Source organism: Callithrix jacchus, chromosome 14, assembly GCF_049354715.1.
Source record: "Callithrix jacchus isolate 240 chromosome 14, calJac240_pri, whole genome shotgun sequence".
NCBI lineage: Eukaryota > Metazoa > Chordata > Mammalia > Primates > Cebidae > Callithrix > Callithrix jacchus.
In genome coordinates, this window is record NC_133515.1 from 39323189 (window position 1) to 39338469 (window position 15281).

Below are 15281 nucleotides of genomic sequence, written 5' to 3' on the forward strand. Positions count from 1 at the left end.
TTCGTTATCCTCAGCCAAAAGTGTGGAAGGCATAAAAAAGAAGTGAATGGTTGACCCACTTGAGACAGCACCAAAAGAACAGAGATGACTTCACACCTCTGGAAGATGGCAACAGGCAGAGAAAAAACATGGAATAATTACAAGTGAACTGGGACACACCTTCAGTGTTAGTATATCTCAAATTCCATTTTTCCCTTACCTTTCCAAAACAACCATGGCTTTTTTTTTTTAACCTGTCTATACAATGCTTGATCAAATGGATCACTCTGGAACACAAAAACGTAAGTTAATTGTTATTTTATTATAGAGGAAAAATATCCTGAAATGTTTGTTAAATAACAGTAATTCCTGACAAAATCACTCTTCGGGATGTGTTAGCCTCACCATCTGGTCAGATGGAGTGAACTATCCCTCACCACGGTAATAAGCTCCATTAATATTGCCATAAACCACAGGAAAATCCAAAAGATTTTCTAAATGGCTTCCAAAGTTCTGCATAGATGCCCTTATTGAGCCTAGAGGTAAATAAAAACAAATTGGCAGAGAAATTAGATGGTATCTGAAAGGAAAAAAATGTTAACAATTGGTGAATCTAGAAGGAAGGGTATATGGGGGTTCATTATACAATTCTTTACAGTTAATTTCTGAGTTACAGTTGCTTTCGGGTGGTCATGCTCTCTTTCTGACTTGCCTAAAAAAATATGTTCAGTTATTTCTTTTCAAACCTGAAATGCAAAATCAACTCTTTCTCAGGTGATGGTCCCTTTCTATTCTGTCTACAGAAACTTCCAAAGCTTTCTAGAAAGCTTAAATTAAGGGGCCACAGTACATTGATACGGTTTTGTCATTCTTAGAAAGTGTTGGACTCAAATGCTCATCGAAGATCTGTGATGGTCACTGCTCTGTCCACAACAGTCACATGGCTGCAGCTCTACAATAGGAAAAAAGAGAGAAAGTGAAGTCCTAGAAAATTCTGAAAAGTCATTTTTTTTTCTTTTGAGATAGGGTCTTGCTCTATTGCCCAGGCTGGAGTACAGTTGCATGATCTCAGTTCCCTGCACCCTCTGCCTCCTGGGCTCAAGCCAGTCTCCTGCCTTAGCCTCCTTAGTAGCTGGGATTACAGGCACAAGCCACCACACCCGGCTAATTTTGTATTTTTAGTAGAGATGGGGTTTCGCCATGTTGGCTAGGCTGGTCTTGAACTTCTGACCTCAAGTGATCTGCCTCAGTCTCCCAAACTATTTGGGTTACAGGTGTGAGCCACTGCACCTGGTCTGAAAAATCATTTTTAAAAACCCCTTATTTAAAATGTTCATCCTAGGCTAGTGGTTCTCAGTCTGGAAGCCAGACTGCTATTTAAGGGTAGTTATGGTAAGAGTCAGGGGCTCATTACTACTAACAATCCCACCTGTAGAGGAAATCAGTGTTTGCCCATACACCTTTGTTTATTTTTAAAGTGTATGTATATTCTAGACTCATTCTTTGTTTGGTGCCTAAATTTGGGAACAAATAGTGTCATCCCTAAAATATACATTAATTTAAAAGAATTACTGAATTCATCCGTTTTTTTGGGCCATGATGTTACCCAAATAATAAAGATTACCTACTATCACATGGTCGGAGAACAATGTTCCCTTTTGGCATGCAAAAGCGGTCTTTATAACTGAAAACCTGGGTACTAATGTCCCAGACGTTTTTTTTCTGATTGTGTAGTTTTTGATTCAAAATACTAGCACTTAAGACATTCCAAGGCAGACTGATCTATTTTTGAACAGATTTGTCAGAAAGTTCTTCCTCACACTCAGCAGAAAACCATCATTCCATGAAGTCTTAGTTTTAGTGCTAGGAGTGATATGAAATATACCCAATCCCTTTTTTCATACATCAACTCTTCTAACACTTGAAGTCAGCTCTTAGATCCCTTGTGGAGTTTCTCTTCTAAACGTCTCCAATTCCTTTTATGTGTCAAGGTTCCCTTTTCCATATTGCTCGCTTTTCTCTGAACCCAAAAGAAATAAACTCCATGACCAGCATGGAGTAATACAATACCATCACAACAGATTGGAGGGGCAAACTGATCTTATTATCAACTAAACGTTTTAATCACAGACTACAACTTAGGGAAAAAACGCTGTAGGAAGGTCATAAAGTCCCTATGATTTAAGCAAAATTCTACAATAAATATACTTAATTTACCTATCTTAAGTGGCTTCTCTTCCTTACATTCAAATCTCTGATTGAAGTACAGCCTTAGAAACTGACATTGATGAAAGAAAAAAGTAACATTTGATAAGCCAGTGACTGTATTTGGCAATTCCTGTATATTAATTCATTTAATCATCTCAAGAACCCTATAAAGTAGGTGTTATTTTTATTTTTGTTTATTTTTCGTTTTTATTGAGACAGAGTTTCGCTCTGTAGTCCAGGCTGGAGTGCAGTGGCATGACCTCAGATCACTGCAACCTCTGCCTCCTGAGTTCAAGCGATTCTCCTGCCTCAGCATCCCAAGTAGCTGGGACTACAGGCGCATGCCACCATGCCTGGCTAATTTTTTGCATTTGTAGTAGAGACGGGGTTTCACTGTGTTAGCCAGGATGGTCTCAATCTCCTGACCTTGTGATCCGCCCACCTCAGCCTCCCAAAGCGCTGGGATTACATGTGTGAGCCATCATGCCCAGCCAGTAGGTGCTATTATTATGCTTGTTTTATAGATGGGAAAATTGAGGCCCAGGAAGGGTAAGTAGCCTAATCAAAGGCATACAGTGGCAGAGCTAAGATGCAAATCTATTCTTATCCCACATTGCTTCTCATGTCCATCCTCACTAGGGAAGTCTGGAAAGTTAAGTGACAAGGCTGGTCTGTGTGGATCGGAAAGGATGATGCATTTTCTGACTGTCCTCCCTGCTTGAAGCACAGCCCCAGTTTCTTCTGTGTAAATACATACACAAAACAGAGGTGGATCCTTGCTGTGTGGATGAAATCCTTTCTGGCGGCAGGAAGAAATCTCCTCTAGTCCATGGTCAGTTAGTTTAAAGAATCCAGTTCTGAAATTTTAAAAAGGCAGGCAAAGAGTAAGGCAAAGGTTTTCCCTCCATCCCAAACACATGCACGCACACACACACACACCAGCACGCACACACATACAGCAGGGCAGAGGTCACTGTGAGACAGTTTCTGTAGTTTGCTGGTTCATAGGTCTCTTCTCTGGTGAATGAATCACAGTTAGAGAATGATTCATTACTGTTCTCATTCTAGTTTTGCTGGATAATTCATAGTAAATAATCAGAGTGGGAGTGGAGACAGGATTTGGAATGAAAAAGAAGTGACACTCTGAGATAATGTGTTTGATTTTGAAACTTTCTAATCCAACAGAAAACTCTTGATATTCCTATCATTTCAAGTCAAACACTTCAAATTTCTTGAAGACTTTTCTTTGAAAAGCAACTCAGTTGTTACTTGGATATCTTTTTGAACAAGCACGATAGATTAATCATGATATGGGGCTTAAAAGGAAGCCCTTTAGAATAACCAATTTATACCACAATCTATTTACAAAGAACAAGTCTGCAAAAATAGAGACCTTTTCCTCTGAGGCTTTCTTCACTTGTAACACCCAGAACCATGACCTGTATACTCACTCCTGGAACTTGGGGGAGCAAACAATGGCTATCGACTCTGGCAACATCATCTGGTAAGAGCAGTGAGTGTGTAGGTCGACACTGGAGAGAAACGCAGTCTGTGTGGGGTGAGTCTGAGGAGAGAAAAAAAGTCAGAGGACTTTCAGCAAGGATATATGGTAGTCCCTCCTTATTTGCAATTCCCTTTCTGAGGTTTCAAGCTGCCCATATCAACTGCCACCTGAAAATATTACATATGATAAGATATCTTGAGAGAGACCATATGCACATAACTTTTATTACAGTGTATTTTTATAATGTTCTGTTTTATTATTGTTGTTGTTAATCTCTTCTGGTGCCTAATTTATAAATTAAACTTTATCATAGGTATGCATGTATAGGAAAAAGACATAGTATATACAGGGTTTGGCATTATCCATGACTTCAGGCATCCACTGGGGTCCACTGGGGGTCTAGGCTCATATCCCCTGAGGATAAAGGGGGACTACTCTGCCGTAGAGCCAAGCCTAGTCTCTGAGGGAAGTAAAGCCAAACAGTTCTCAACAGCTGGGCACAATCTCCTTTGTAAGTAAGAAGCCACTTGCAACCATGAGAGGTCCACCTGAAGTTCCTAATAAGTAAGGAAGCTCCTTTCCAGCATTGTAAACAAATACAGCTTAACACCAGTATGTGAAGAGACTCTCAATTATTTTTTTAAGTTCAAGAGACTTACTATACAACATGCTGACTACCCTTCATCACAATTTATTATATACTAGAAAACTGCATAAGAAAGTAGATTTTAAGTGTTCTCACCAACAAAAAAGTACGTGGTGTAATGTATATGCTAATTAGCTTGATTTTACCATTCCACAATATGTGTATACATATTTCAAAACATATGTTGTACACCACACATAGACTATTGTTATTTGTCAATTAAAAAAAGGGAAAAAAAACACAGGCTGGGCATGGTGGCTTACCCCCTTTAATCCCAGCACTTTGGGAGGCTGAGGAGAGCAGATCATTCGAGGTCAGGGGTTCAAGACCAGCCTGGCCAACATGGTGAAACTACATCTCTACTAAAAATACAAAAATTGGCTGGGTGTGGTGGCACATGCCTGTAAATCCATTGTGCAGAACCATAATTCTGAGATTCTGTAGATTGTCCAATGATAAGGTGATTTTTATCTAATGGAAAATCAGCAATGGAAAGCAACAGTGTTAAGTCCAGGCAAGTGCATGCCATCCTGGCTTATGGTTATAGATGACATACTAAATAACCCACCCACCACGTTTCATCTAATTCACTCAGACAACCTTCTCAGGGAGACAGGTCCCAGAGGGTGGACAAAAGTAAATTGAGGATGAAGAGGCTTGGGATTTTCTGGCTTTCCTAGTTTGAAGGCAGTGGAAGATGTTAGGCAGCTTGAGCACTCAGGGGGAAGGGGAAACTGGAGTAGGTAGACAAAAAAAGGGAAGTAAACACAAAGGGGGAACTTTCCTCTCTGTACCACTCAAAATGGGGACTTTGATCTCACTGGTTCAGAAGATCCAGGGGGCCTGATGGGTTCTGGAATTCCTGGTTGGATGAAAGATTGTAGGCTACGGAGCCTTAATGCAAGAAGGCATCAAGGCATTAAACTAGTGGAGTATGGAGAGGGTCCAGGGACAGAGCTCAAACCTTCCATCTGGGGCATCACTGGGGAAAGATACTGTTCCACAGTGTTGAAGCTCAAAGACCACTGCAAAGTAGGAAAAAAATAGAGTTCTGAGGCTGGAAGAGGCAAGGCAGAAGAATTCAGTGCTGTGCCACATTCCAGTTAAACAAATTCTGACCTCTCAAAAGGAAATCAAGATCTAAGTTCCAAGTGTCAAGAAAGGCCTCCCTGAGGTTGGTGTGTGCCGGCCAGGACATCAGTGTGGTGGGTCTTGTGGGTTGTGAGAACTGGCAAGGGGAACCTCATCTCAGATGACAGCAAATAGAAACTGGCTTGGACACCTGCTTTAGGCACATACCTGCTGCACAAAGATTACCAGATAGTGGGAGTGGAGACAGGCAAAGACATCTGCATCTCAGGATTGGAGACAGAAGAGGAGGCTGTTTGCTAATATTTTCTGCTCTGGCCCCCCTGTTCTTGAACCAAACTGGACTAACTCCAGGATTATGATGTTGGATTCACCCAGGGATCCACAGAATCAAAGGTGTTAATGGGGTCGTTATGATGGGCATCCATGAACAAGGTAGGTGGGTGTCCTCTACAATTGTGAATGGCATGAGAGTGGCCCCTGGAACTTTTCCTGGGGAATTTCTTCTGTCTCCTCTAAGAAGTGTTTCTCTCTGAATAATTCAGTCTTTGGTTTTTCAACAGATTCATAATTTCTATTTGGTTCCTTACATGGTCTCTCCATACCATCAAGTCACCCATTCTGGAACACATGGTACATGCCCAATATTTCAACATGGTAGAAGTCAAGTACTAGTAAACCACAATTAGATGACTAATTCTTCTTTCCCACAGAGGTACTAAAAGGTCAAGCGTGAATCAAGTCCTATAGACAAAGGCTGTCCTGTAGCTAAATCATCATCCAAGGAAGATATGGGAGGTAAGGGACTATTTGAATTTCAGCAGATAGTTAAACCATACAGAGGAGACCATTCTGTTTGGAAATAGAATGCGATGCTAAAATTTGAGGTTAATCAGTTAAAGCATCGCCTAAATGTGCATCCTGATTATTTGTTTCCATTGTTTGTTTTATTAAACACATATTTTGTATACAAAACAGACAACTATATAATGACTTATGTTCATCTTACAGGGGTGTGATCTTAGGTAATAAAAATAGAGAAAGATTTAGCATGACTCAAAAAGACAACCAACCTTCACTGACAGAAAAGCATGGATGATAAAGATATACAATTGACTAGCGTTTTCAAACCTGATGTCCAAAAAGCAAATCTCCTGAGGAGCTTGACAGAAGCCCAGACTCCTGCACCCACCCCTGGAAATAACCATCATGAGGGAACATTTTTTGTGAAAGCTCACTAAGTGATATTTTTTTCGAGACAGAGTTTTGCTCTTGTTGCCCAGGCTATAGAGCAATGGTATGATCTCAGCTCACCACAACCTCCGCCTCATGGGTTCAAGTGATTCTCCTGCCTCACCCTCCTGAGTAGCTGGGATTACAGGCATGTGCCACCACGCTCAGCTAATTTTGTGTTTTTTTTGTAGAGAGGGGATTCCTCCATATTGGTCAGGCTGGTCTCAAACTCCTGACCTCAGGTGATCCGCCTGCCTCCGCCTCCCAAAGTGTTGGGATTACAGGTGTGAGCCACCTCGCCCAGCTGAAAGTTCACTAAGTGATTCTAATGTGTAGCCTCATCTGAGAAGCACCATTCCACAGGGTGCTATGATGAGCTCACTGAGGAAGAAGGCTTCAGAGCAGGAGTATATTAGCTGAGTGCACCCAGCAAATCCACACACAAGTCTTCATGGGGCATGTAAGGACTTCAGTGACCACAAAGTTTCTGCCTGATGAGAATATAATCCTTTAGGCTGCTAAGGAGCAATGGCCTGTGCCAACACCACCTTCCATTCCATGGTTAGAGCCCAGGATTCTAACTGGGAGCAAACTAGGCCTACACAAGCCAATCTAGGCCCTCATGCTACAGGTGGGTAGCCAGAAAGATAATAAAGAGACAGGGACTCAGTAAACAAGTATTAAATGGAATCAAAAAACTTTGCCTTGATCCGCTGCTCCTCTCTACTATGCCTTCTCTCCCTCCTTCCTTTCACAGTCAAGTTTTTTGAATGAAGAGTTTATTATGTTCACTGTGCCTATGTTGCTGGGGGTAGCAGAAGGCACTTTCACAAAGAGAAAACAACATGCTGAAGGAACAGAAATGAGCAAGGATGGTGAATGCTGAAGGCAGCCTGGATGCCTGGACAGGAAATTTTCCCTAGAGGGAAATGGCTTAGATGGGGCTGAGACATGATGAGAAGTGTCTTGAGTTCTGGGCTGGAGGTTTGACAATGGTGATCAATCCATGACCATATGAAGTTTTTAACCTGGGAAGCTGATTTATAGTTGACAAGGTTAAGAAGGAAGAACTGATCTTTTGCATTTTCCTCTGGCCAATTTTAAGATCTGTATAAACTGTATGGTCTACTTTTTGAGACAGTGTTTTTGCTCTGTTGCCCAGGCTGGAGTACAGTGGTGTGATCACAGCTCACTGCGGCCTTGACTTTCCAGTCTCAAGCGATCTTCCTGCCTCAGCCTCCCAGGCAGCTGGGACCACAGGTGTGTGCCACCACACCTACATAATTTTTTTAATTTACAGAGATAAGGTGTTGCTATGTTGCCCAGGCTGGTCTTGAACTCCCAGGCTCAAGTGATCCTCCCACCTTGGCCTCCCAAAGTGCTGGGATTATAGGTATGAGCCACCACACTCAGCCTGTTTGTTTTTAATCCTGAATTAGGAAGGAATGCTGCAGAAATATGGGGGTAAAAGCTGAACTAGCTGGGCACAGTGGTGCGTGGTTGTAGTCCTAGCTACTCAGGAGGCTGAGGCAGGAGGATCACTTGGGCCCAGGAGCTCGAGGCTGTAGTGCAGTATGATCGGGACTGTGATAGCCACTGTACTCCAACATAACATAGTGAGACCTCATCTCAAAAAAAAAAAAAAAAAAAAAAAAAAAGCTGAACTACTATCAATTTAGGCTCTAAATCTGTTCCCAGCTGGGCCCTCACTGATAGATACTTAGAAACTCTTTTATTCATTTGTAGCTGTAGCTAAGTTCTACCTGAAGTCTAAATAGTAATGATTCTAAACTTTTCCCCATCTCTTCCAGTTTCTAAATTCTCCTTGGTCCCTTTTGCTCAACAGCAGACCTAGACTCCAACCTTATTGAAGTCAAGATTGTCTAAAATGAGTTTCCTCAACTCTTCCAGACATCATTTCAAAATCTCTCTGTATCTTCATTTCCATTCATTCAATTTTGTCTTGGAGGAATGAATGTTTTTCCCCCTGTGAAGATAAATCCCTCTTTGTACTTCTGATTTAATCCTTCCTTATCACCACATTACCTTGTCTCTCCTGCCCTTTTACATCTCCATTGTTGACTCACTGGGCATAGGAACATATTCAGAAAACTATACACAAGAATGTGGATCAACCTTCAAAATGTTGAGCAACAGACGAAAGACATAAATATACATATGATATAATTCCATTTACAAAAAGGTAAAAACCAGGCGAAAGTAGACTGTAGTGTTTAGAGATACACATTGAGGTGGTAAAACTATAAACGAAGCAAGGGAGGGAGGACCCAGGTAGTGTGTGTATAGATATTTGCTTAATGATTTGTTAAGTGTACATTTAGTTTCTGTGAGCTTTCTCATATACATGCTATATTTTGAAATACAAAGCTTTTGAAAAACAAAATCAAAACAAAACACATGTTCAAGCCTTTCACTCTGAACAATCAATCAAACATTGTCTCAACCCAGCTTTTCCTTAAACCACCATCCTATCTCTCTCCTTTCCTCTACAGTAAGTTGCTCAAAATGGTAGTGTACACTTCTTTATCTCCACAACCTTAATCCCTATGACTTCTTAAACTCTTACAGTTTACTCCCATTAATGCTTGAAACACACTAAATCGAGGTCCTCAATAACTTCATCAAATCCAGACTGATCCAAGTCTTCACCATTCTGGAGCCCTCCGCAGCATGTGACATGGTTAACGTCCAGAAATTCCTTCTTAAAGTCTTCCGTGCCTTAACACTACCCTCACCTTTTTCATCTATCTCTTTGCTTCTTTGCTAACTACATTCTATGTTCCCTTAGGTAGTCTCTCCCGCCAGTTGCCAGTGAACCTTTTCTTGCTCTAGACTCTTCCCCTACTTCCAAGGCTTCCAAGGTCAGCACTATATAGTGGATTCCCAGAGCCCTCTCTCCTGCTTTGACTTTGCTCCCAAGTTCTAGCCCTACATTACTAACTGCCTGATAACTACCTCCAATAATTTGATATCTCACCAGTCCCTGAAATTCAACATGCTCAGAACTGAACCCCATTTTCAAACCAAGTCCTTTTCCTGGATTCTCTACTTTTGCTTATGAGATGATCACTGCAAGGCCCCAAATCTCTGAGTCATCATTGATTCTGTGTCATCATCCTCTATTACTCATTTCCCAAATCCTCTGAAATCCTACATTCATCTCCTCTTTCCCAAACACACTGGCATCACCCTAGCTCTCATCATTATTAGATTTGATCAGCACATTAACCTGTAAATCACCTCCTTGCCACGACCTACCTTAAAAATGTATTTATGTTAAAGTTTCTAAAGTATGGCTTTAATCCTATCCTTGCTCTGCTCAAAAACCTTTAAGAATTCTCCATATACTAAAAAGTGGAACAATTCTGCCTGTCTACTCCAGACCCTCTAGAACATGGCTCCAACATACTACATTAAAATTTCCAGATATGTACCATAAATCCCAGCGAACTGGTCCACTCAATGCTCCAGAACAGAGTCTGCCTCTTCTCCACCTGTCCTCTCCATAAGGAACTTGCCCTTGGCCCAGCTTGTCAACATGCTACTAAACCCTATCAAGCATGGTCCCTCCTTCCTCTGAATTCCACAATGTCCTGCTGGTACCTCTTGAGGCCCTTAGCACATTCTGCCCCAGGTGAAGTTATTAATTATCTATTTGTTTATTCTCCTTCATGAAGCTAAAATCATATCTTACTCAAATTTGTGTTCCCTGGCAGATAAGGAACAAGTTTTCTCCCCTCCATCTACTACAATGGGGGCAGGGAGGATACACGACAATAGGCAAATCATCAATATGAATGTAATTGAACAGAAAAAAGGGCGGAAGGCACATGGGACTGCCTCGCAGGTCAGTCTTTCCCAAATTCTGGCATATAAGTATATGTAATCCAAAATTAAGCCAATTCATTTGTAACTCTGTCATACAACAAAAAAATGCAGTTTGGGCTATGAGTAAGGTACTGAAAAGGAAATAGAAAGAAAAATTTAAAATAATCTTTAAGGAAGGCATTATATTTTACCTGAACATTACCAGAAGGCTGCACAAGATATGTAGACACTTGAAAATCATGTATATTTATAGCCCTTCTTGTTTCTATAAAGGTGCTTTAAGAAAGACCAAATGCAAGCATCTAAAATAACCTCTTTGGCTCATGTTAAATATTTTCAGTTATATACCTTGAAGGAACATCATCTGTATATAGTAGGCATAATCTCTAAGGTCAATGTCCACATATATTCTAGGCCAGCATCCCATCACCAGTCACACTCAAAGGGAAACTGGAACTTTAGAGAAAATAGTTTATTTTTGCTAAAAAATAAATAAAAAGTTAAAAAAAAAATTTTAAAGTCCTAAGTGTTCCCAGAAAACAATACTGGAGTGCAACAGTCAAGTATGCCACTAAGGACTGCATCCAAAAGAGAGAAGAACAATAAATAATCTGGATATAACTGACTTCATTCAAAGAAAGAAACACCAAGTGTGTTTATACCACCATGGGAGACATGGAGACTAACCCTCAGAGAGCTCAGAATTGCTTACATGAATCCAGCCCAGTGTGATAAGGCCCTGCTGATCCTGTATGAGGAAAAGTTCTTCTTCATTCTCTGTGTTGCAGTAATCAGACCCAGCACTTTGCTTGGGAATGAGAACATGGGTAATGGTAAATTCATTCCTCATCTGCCAAAGGAGAAAACAGCTGGTCACAATTCCCTGGCGCTCATGCAATCCTGCTCCACTCCATCCCAACAGTGGAAAGATAAGCATCTATACGTGTGAAGCCCTTCCCACACAGCAGGAGTCCTGCCACTCAGTGGTTCATAACCTTGGCTGCTCATGCACATTGCCTGAGGTGCTCTATACAGTGACAGATGCAGAGACCAACCCCAGAACTCTGCATCTCGGGCAAACACCACAGCCCTGAGGGAATTTCCTGCTGTGCCAAACTGATCTGCTTAGAAGCTCGGGGTAGAGTATCATTTCTTTTCCTTTGCTCAGGTCTAAAGTAGTTTTCCTTTCACTGTTTCCTTAAGTCTTTCTTATTCTGTAAGCCTCAGCTTACATCTGTTCTACTTCAATTATTTATTCATTCAGCAGTAAAAGGTTCTTTAAGTGCCTCCATTCAGTGACCTTTCCTTCCTCAAAATTCCGAGTACTTACACTGTACATATTTTTCAGCATGCTGGTTAGATTTTAGTGCATGTCAGCCTTCTCTCCAAAGTGACTGTGCACTTTCTGTGGACACATACTATGTGCTTTACATATTTTATATTTCCAGATCCTAACATAAAGCAGGTACTAAAAAAATTGATATGTAGACAATGTACTAAAAAAATTGATATGTAGATAATGACTGGATCTTCCTACCAAGTTTAAAATTAGGTATTTCTTACTACTAACATTAAAATAATCACTTCAATTCAATCAATTAACACAGGGTCACCAAATTCAAAGTGACACAAAATTATGCAATCCACAGTTCCTTCAGTGAAGGGATCAGTACAAAGAGTAACTGACCCTGGATATTTTCTCAGAGTCACAGGATGCCAAGAGGGGAAGAAACAGTTTCAGCTCAGAGAAGAGTTTTTGTTTGTTTGTTCGTTTTTACCAGTTTTCCACAGAGAATTCCACATGTCTCCACTCCCCGGGCAGTGTTGGCACTGGCTAATTGTAGAAACTGGGGGCACAGCCGCCCGGGCACCACCACGTGGCGCAATCCATTGATTGTAGGAACTGTAATGGAGAAAGGAGAAAAGTCTGAGACCACTGAGCTCCACCTCCCCAAGCAGCCCTCACAGCCAGCAGCCCTGGGAGAGTAACATTAAGCCACTGGGATCCTCCCAACTTCAGGTAGGGAGTGGGGATCTCATCCTAATGGCACCAAGGAAAAGGGTTGTAAAGTCCATTCTCCAATCTTGGGCCACAGCTGTAAGGAGCACATTACTTCAAGAAGAGAAAATAGTGGGCTTTAATCACTCAAGTTAAGAAAAGGGCAAACTACTACCTTAAGCAAAGTTTTCTTGCTGGGTGTGTTGTCTCACGCCTGTAACCAAGCCCTTTGGGTGGCTAAGGCGGGTGAATCATGAGGTCAGGAGTTTGAGACCAGCCTGGACAACATGGTGAAACCCCATCTCTACTAAAAATACAAAAAATTAGCTGAGCATAGTGGAGGGCACCTGTAATCCTAGCTATTTGGGAGGTTGAGGCAGAAGAACTGCTTGAACCTGGGAGGTGGGGGGTTGCAGTAAGCCGAGATCATGCAACTGCACTCTAGCCCAGGAGACAGAGTGGGATTCCATCTCAAAGAAAGAAAAGCTTAAGAATATAATTGGATTGTTATTCAATAGACAAATGCTTGAGGGAATGGATACCCTATTCTCCATGATGTGCTTATTTCATATTGCATGCCTGTATCAAAACATCTCATGTGGCGGAGATTGTGGTGAGCCAAGATTGCACCGCTGCACTCCAGCCTGAGCAACAGGAGTGAAACTCTGACTCAATTAAAAAAAAAAAAATCTCATGTACCCCATAAATATACACATCTACTGTGTACCCACAAAAAATAAAATTTAGGGGGGAAAAAAGAGAAAAGCTCTTGAAACATTTCAGAATTTTCTGTCAGAATCTAATACAGAGGATTAAAAACATAACCTTCCTGCTGTGGTTTGACTGTGTCTCCCAAGGTTCCTGTTTTGGAAACTTAACTTCTAATGCAAAATTATTGCAAGGTGGGATCTTTAGGAGGTGATGAGGCTATGAGGGATCTTTTTTTGCCCTCCCACACTTCTGTCATATGATGATGCAGCAAGACGCCCTTGCCAGATGTGGCCCCTGGATCTTGGACTTCCCACTCTCTAGAACCATGAGCCAAATAAATTTGTGTTCATTATAATTTACCCAGCCTCAGGTATTCTGTTACAGCAGCACAAAATGGACTAAGACACTGCCCATTCATGTGAATTTTAAATCTTTTATCTCAGATAAGAATATCAGACAGTATGACTTTAAAAGAAATATACTAGTATGTATTCTTGAGAATGGAAAACAATCTGGGTAGTTATTTACTTCTGAACTTAGTCTTTTGGAAGAAAGTTAAAATGCCAAGCCACAACAAAATAAAAAATACAGTGTAGTCCTCCAAAAAAAGGCATGAGCAAAGCAGCTCATAAAAAATGCCAAGAATGGACCCAGTTTCTGAACATCATGGAGAAACTCAGAGACAGCCAACAAGCTAAAGTTAGGAAGTGTCTTTCACAACTATATTTTCATATTAAAAAAAAGAGAGAGAAAAAAAGATGTTCTGCTTTTGCATATTCAACAGCAAGATCTGAATTGCTAGAGAGGTAACAAAGCCAGAGCAGGAGACAGTCACACAGCAGTCTGATGACGGTAGCTAAAGATTATGAATTAGGTTTGGCACAGTCCTTTCCTTTCAGCTAAAAAGTTGACAGTCTGACTTTCAAGAATAGTACTAGCTCTTCAGAAAACCAACCAGACCAGATTTAAGCAAAGGCCCCTTTTATAACATGGCCAGTGTATTAGGACACAGTACAGCAATACTTATCAGATGGGTTTCTGTGACCAAAACTTAATGAGTGGGATCAGGGAGGTATTCTTAGGACGACTCCCTCAGAATGATAATCTGTTTGCTACAACTGAGAATAAAGAGGATATCAGCAAATGCACTTACTACTTTCTGAGTTGCTCAGTGCTCCAGGTTTCAAGGACCTGTCCACCACAGGTGGCTTAGCTGGCCTTACAGTTGTGTGACAGTCTGAAGGCTGTGTGGATGAGACAGGTGAGGTGGGGAACACATCTAAGGAGGGCTTCTCCAAGCCAGGCACTAGTGGGCCACCTAGGCCAGGGTCCACCTTCCCAAACTCCTGTACAATTTTCAGTCGCTCTTTTTCTAGCTCCTGGTTCCGGATCATCTCCTCGAAGGCATGGAACTGTTCCTGTTCCAATTGCTGCTGCTTCTGTTGTGCTACCCTCTGCTTTTCCTTTTCCAGCTCTTGCTGGATGGCCATGTTCCGGGCCAATTTCTCTGCTTCCTTCTTCTACAAAGAGAGAAAATTTAGGCTAACACTTCACACCTCAGTGACTTCATACTTCAGGAGAATGAGGCTTTTTAAAATGGAGATTTCCAAAATGTACTTCTGCTCTGGCCTGATTACTTAACAAAGAATTCATGCTTTCCTCAGTATTTTTATACCCATGGAGTGTAGTCACCACCCCTTTCTATCTGGCCGCTGTATACCTATCTCCAAGGACAGTTAAAATCCCAACCCCCTCAATACCCCGCTGGCAATGACTCTACCTATTGCACTTTCCTCTTCACTGAAATCTTTTTTTTTTGAGACAGGGTTGCACTCACTGTTTCCCAGGCTGAAGTGCAATGGCATGATCATGGCTTACCACAGCCTTGACCTTCCAGGCTCAAGCAATCCTCCCACTTCAGCCTCCTGACTAGAGGGGACCACAGGTGTGCACCACCACACTTGGCTAATTTTTGTATTTTTTTTAAATGGAGTCTTGCTCTGTTGCCCAGGCTGTAGTGCAATGGCGTGGTCTCCGCTCCGTGCAATCTCCACCTCCCCGGT

General features: G+C 41.5%; 1 protein-coding gene across 12 annotated transcripts in view; it reads right to left on the reverse strand.

The window, feature by feature from the left end:
• Nucleotides 1-282: 282 nt before the first annotated feature.
• Nucleotides 283-15281, reverse strand: part of STAMBP (STAM binding protein) — a 32056-nt gene continuing 17057 nt past the window's right edge. For 5 of the 12 annotated variants that reach the window (XM_054244816.2, XM_008980495.5, XM_078349044.1 and 2 more), the window contains 7 exons: nucleotides 14372-14738; nucleotides 12287-12411; nucleotides 11221-11358; nucleotides 3639-3751; nucleotides 2945-3044; nucleotides 2197-2257; nucleotides 283-931 (listed from right to left, as the gene is read on the reverse strand). In XM_054244816.2, coding sequence (XP_054100791.1) covers nucleotides 867-931; nucleotides 2197-2257; nucleotides 2945-3044; nucleotides 3639-3751; nucleotides 11221-11358; nucleotides 12287-12411; nucleotides 14372-14708 — 939 coding nt within the window. In that variant the 5' untranslated portion in view covers nucleotides 14709-14738 and the 3' untranslated portion in view covers nucleotides 283-866. The remainder of the gene's footprint in view (nucleotides 932-2196; nucleotides 2258-2944; nucleotides 3045-3638; nucleotides 3752-11220; nucleotides 11359-12286; nucleotides 12412-14371; nucleotides 14739-15281) is intronic. The other 7 variants (XM_078349048.1, XM_008980498.5, XM_078349046.1 and 4 more) reach the window with 3 other exon arrangements.